Source organism: Olea europaea, unplaced genomic scaffold (genome assembly GCF_002742605.1).
Source record: "Olea europaea var. sylvestris unplaced genomic scaffold, O_europaea_v1 scaffold358, whole genome shotgun sequence".
Lineage (NCBI taxonomy): Eukaryota > Viridiplantae > Streptophyta > Magnoliopsida > Lamiales > Oleaceae > Olea > Olea europaea.
The window spans coordinates 434,253-438,828 of NW_019254992.1; the positions used below are offsets into that span (position 1 = coordinate 434,253).

The following is a 4,576-nucleotide window of genomic DNA, read 5'->3' on the forward strand; positions in this document are numbered from 1 at the left end:
AGAACGCTAAACTTCGTGTTGCAAGAAAAAATGGAGTTACATATCTGGAAAATGTGCTTGCAAGAGCTAACATTTGTGCTTCCATCCGGAAGCTTCTAATATGGAAAATTTGTATCTACTCCTAACAAAATCGAACATCCGAAATATATTGAGAATTTGGAACTTGACCACACCATCAAATTAGTGAAACAGAAAGATTGTCGGAGAAAAAAAATACCCTTCACCTGCTAAACGCCACTCGATGCAGCACCAGGCATGCAACATTTATTGACCACCCTAATGAAAACCTACGATGTGAAAATTTTTGCATATGATTCTACACCTTTGCAAGTTCGGTGGCAACAGGTGCAGCAGCAGGAGTAACACCACCAGTTGTTGGCCTGAAAAAACAATCAGGGGGTTACTAAGTCAACTTCCAGCAAAGAATTAAGTACCCCTTGCACAATACTAATTTCCAGGCAGAGATTGGGAGTGAAATTGTATTGCTCAAACATATTCGGAAAGGGAAACTTACAGCCCAACAAAAACTTTGAAGGCATCATAGATACCCCACTGAGCCCCTGTGAGAGTTCCAATCATGACAATACGGAGGGGAAGTCCCCGAGTAAAGAGACCCAATAAACCAAGATTTTTTACAGCCTGAAAAAGAGAAAGGATTAACATAGAAAGCGAATGTAGAACCCATAGTGCGCAAACAAGTAGAAAGAAAAATAACAATAAGAAAAAGAAGGTCCAGCACACAACATAAATAGTAGACTCACATCACCAACAGTAGCACCCTTGGCATTGTTAAGGAAAGAGACAAGGTTGTCAGCAGGATGTGATACAATAGCACAGAAAACACCAGCAACATATCCACCAGCGAAGCTCACACCAAGCTGCAGGGGCTTGCTGCATTCACTTTTAGGTGTAGGGATAGCATGCTTGTAAATCATCTCCACAATAGTCTCAAAAGATGCAAACTTCATCATTGTATCTGTCAATTAACCCATGTATTGATATCAAATGACCCCCTAGTAGAAAGACTTGCGAAAATATATCATGCACAAGCATGGTTACAAATGTACAAATGGAGAACATCGCAAGCTTTTCTAAAATTGACAGATATGCCATCTTACGAATAAATATGATGCCATCTTACGAATAAATATGAAGACCCTAAAAAGAATAAAGCAAATAACCCAAACAGTAAAGCAGCTATTAAAAGTGTGTTGCAAGGCATGGCTAGATTTTATAAGTGGGTAGAAGTTGAATAAATGCGTAAAACCAAAATCCTACAATATGTAAAAAAAATCCTGAAATCCTGAAATTCAAGAAAGTGTCAATTATTAGCCTCAAAGAAGCAAATAATTAACAGTTCAGCTACCAAACGTCAATGACGGTTTGTTTAGATACCAAGCATATAATAAATTAAGTACAAAAAGATACAATTCATAACATCATATAATTTTCTATCAACGGCACTATCTTGAAAAGAAAAGAAACAATAAACTAGGTGACTGTGAGTACCTATAATTTCTAGTAGTATGACAAAATCAATGATAAATTATATTTGTATAAAGGTAAGTTAGAATATAATCACATCACGTAAGGCATAAAATATATGCATCAAAAGAATCAAATCCTTTCACAATCTTGCAAAATAAAAACTTGAAATATCCAACAATAGCTAGGTTTGGATGATAATCTCTAGCAGTTGTCTCAAAGAACCAAGTAAACATTACATTTAAATACTCCACACCACATTCTACATAGGTATGACAACAGTTCTAAATAATTCAAATATATTATGGTCATTGTGAGCATATAAATAGGTTAGACATTGATGTGGATGCAAGATCAATTAACCAAGTAACATAACCCACAGAATGTAATAAAGGCAAAATTGGCAATAAAAGTTACTTTTACAAGGAATTACAACTGAACATGGATACACGAACAAGGGCAACAATTACTTTGCAATGAATGCACCAAGCAATGACATGGTCCAATAAACAACCAAAGGAATAATGCAGTTAAAAAGGTTCATGCATTGATAATCCACAGAATTTAGTTTTCTTAATGCGGAAAAGCAAGCCATTTGAAATCCACATCATATGCCAATCAAAGGCAATTAAAACCTGTAGCAGTTACCTCAAGAAACCATGTGAACATTACATGTAAATAATCCACACCACATTCTACATGGAATTAAAAAAAAAAGGTTCCAAAAAGTTAGAATATATTATCAGACATCAATGTGGATGTAAGATCAAATAATCAAGGAATATAACCCACTGAATGTAATGAAGGCCAAACAGTTGGCAATAAAAAATATTTCTACAAGAAATTGCAACTGCCGATAGATACAAGAATCAATGCACTCATCAAGCAACAACAGACCAGTAAACAACCAAAGGAATGCACTTCAAAAAGGTTCATGCAATGATTCTCCACATAAATTAATTTATGTGTGGAATAGTAAGCCTTTTGACATCTATCATCCTCAAGCCAGTCAAAGGTGCAGAAGTCAATGTCGGGCTTATATTTCATTTGAAAAGCCCAAGAAAAAATTAACACACACATCTAAAACTTACATGGAATTTGACGTCCCCAAAGAGGAACCAGGCCCTTGTACAACCTGCAAACATTGAGGAAAATATGAATCCAATATGTTAATTTGGAAGCCAAAATTTTGATAGAATGAAAGAAAGATGTGTTTAGCATACCCCAGAGCACCTTCAGATTTCACAAACTTTGGAAGCCCATCAGACAACCCCCTGGCAAAACCAGGCTGCGTCTGAACACGAACCTTCACAGCTTCAAAGGGGCAGAGAGCAATATCTGCAATGACCTCAGCAGATGCAGAACCAGCAAGATAGATCAGAGTCTTGTATTTGGCTGCATTTTCAGGTCCTGCAAGGTCACTATAGTACTTCTTGAAGTATTCATAGAACCCAAACTTGCAGGCACCCTGAGCACTGTAACCAAGCAAGGTAGGCACCCATCCTCTGAAGAAACCTTTCACTCCCTGTTCCTTAAGTAACACTCCAAAACCAGAAGAGATGCTTTTGTACTTTGCTGGATCAATCTGAGAAATTAGAGAAAAAGATTAGATTCAATTGAGCGAGTGAGTATGTAATTATCAAGATTAAAGATCATAAGCATCGAAAAAAATTAAATAAAATAAAATTGCGAGAGGCACAAAAATCAATAAATTGATAACCATGGCTTGACTTCATTATATGCTATACATTACATACTTTCATGAAAATATAGTCACTCTCGTCCAATCTAAGGCGTAGACAATTATGCAACTTATTACTTCGTTTGAGTTGGAAGATTTTGAATTGGTTGAATTTCATTTTTAATTCCAAAAACCTCACTTATAGTTCTCAAATACTTTATACATTCAGGAAGAAAGAACGAACCAAATTAGATCGAGACTACAACTGAGCTAGCAAGATCTGAACTAAATCCCACAGACTCACAACAAATAAAAATATTTTAAAATCTTTATGCCTATACGTAATTGTTCATCTACAAAACCAATCTTAGATAGGAAGAACAGAACTTAAAGCCAGCACAAAATCTCCGCCAAAGACATATTTCAGGCAACACTATGAAAATTTCCATCAGGTCTATATTAGACTTGCAGAAGACCACCAGATCTGTCTATATTCCAAATCAATATACACTAAAAATCGATGAAAAGACACCATAATCCCACAGCAATGAAGGGATCATGAAATCAATGAAAAATAATAGAGAAATGAATAGATCTGGTAGTGGTTTCGCCAAACGAACCTGCATATTACATTTGACTAGATCTAGAGGAGTAACGGCCATGTGAGTGAGACCGCAGCTGAGTATTCCACCAGCAGTACAGGCAGCGTAGAACTGTGGAGAGTACATCTCGATTTTGCCTGGCTCGCTCGGCGCCGGGATCATAAAGCTCCTGTTCGGAGTCGATGCAGATGAAGGCGACGGCGTGAAGCTCGGGTTTGAGTTGCTAACCATTTTGTCAAGTGCTAGTTTATTGGAAGACAAAGAGGAAGAGTAAAGGAAACTTGGAATAAGAGATTGACGGCGAGAGTTTTCGGAAAAGAAAGCCATGAGTGGCTGACTTAGATGGCGGAGGAAAATTCAAAGGCCCAGAGATCGGCGGCGAACGTAATCAGGCGTACCGATTTCTCAGCCCGAATGTCTTTTTCCCACAGAAAGCGATATGTCCCGATTCATTGGCAAATGGACCGATGCCCAGCTTTATACGCGGAGCAAACAGCGTTGAATTGGTCCGCACATTATTGTTCCGACGTTTTTTGTTCTCTCTCTCTCTCTCTCGACAAAAGTAGAAATGAAAAAGGAAAACCCAACTGAGAGGTTAGGTATAAAACATTTCAAAATTAAGATAAGAGTTTCTATTGACCCCAAAAAAAAGGCCGACAAGTGTCGTGTTACGGAGTACATGCAGGTTGATCGTGAATGTGATTGTATATGAGTTAACTTAACAGAAGAGAGAATGAGTATATTGAAGTATCAAGAGTTGTATTAGCCTTCAAAAGGGTTATATGAGGGAGTCTTTATAGTGATGCAA

At 37.3% G+C, this 4,576-nt stretch overlaps 1 protein-coding gene across 1 annotated transcript; it reads right to left on the bottom strand.

Annotated features, from left to right (window-relative positions):
* Window positions 1-12: 12 nt before the first annotated feature.
* Window positions 13-4,340, bottom strand: LOC111386499 (mitochondrial phosphate carrier protein 3, mitochondrial-like). Its single transcript, XM_023010966.1, has 6 exons — window positions 3,787-4,340; window positions 2,709-3,070; window positions 2,577-2,620; window positions 762-976; window positions 515-639; window positions 13-380 (listed from the first exon to the last, which is right to left on the bottom strand). The coding sequence occupies exons 1-6, from the start codon at window positions 4,093-4,095 to the stop codon at window positions 317-319; spliced, it is 1,119 nt and encodes a 372-aa protein (XP_022866734.1). The 5' UTR covers window positions 4,096-4,340; the 3' UTR covers window positions 13-316.
* Between the last annotated feature and the right edge of the window lie 236 nt (window positions 4,341-4,576).

Excerpts from the sequence above, each read along its gene's own strand:
- LOC111386499 (XM_023010966.1), bottom strand. The coding sequence starts at position 4,095 with ATGGCTTTCTTTTCCGAAAACTCTCGCCGTCAATCTCTTATTCCAAGT. Across the intron at positions 2,621-2,708 it reads AAATCTGAAGGTGCTCTGGG|GTTGTACAAGGGCCTGGTTC; the intron begins GTATGCTAAACA and ends CAATGTTTGCAG. Across the intron at positions 977-2,576 it reads TTGGGGACGTCAAATTCCAT|ATACAATGATGAAGTTTGCA; the intron begins GTAAGTTTTAGA and ends GTTAATTGACAG.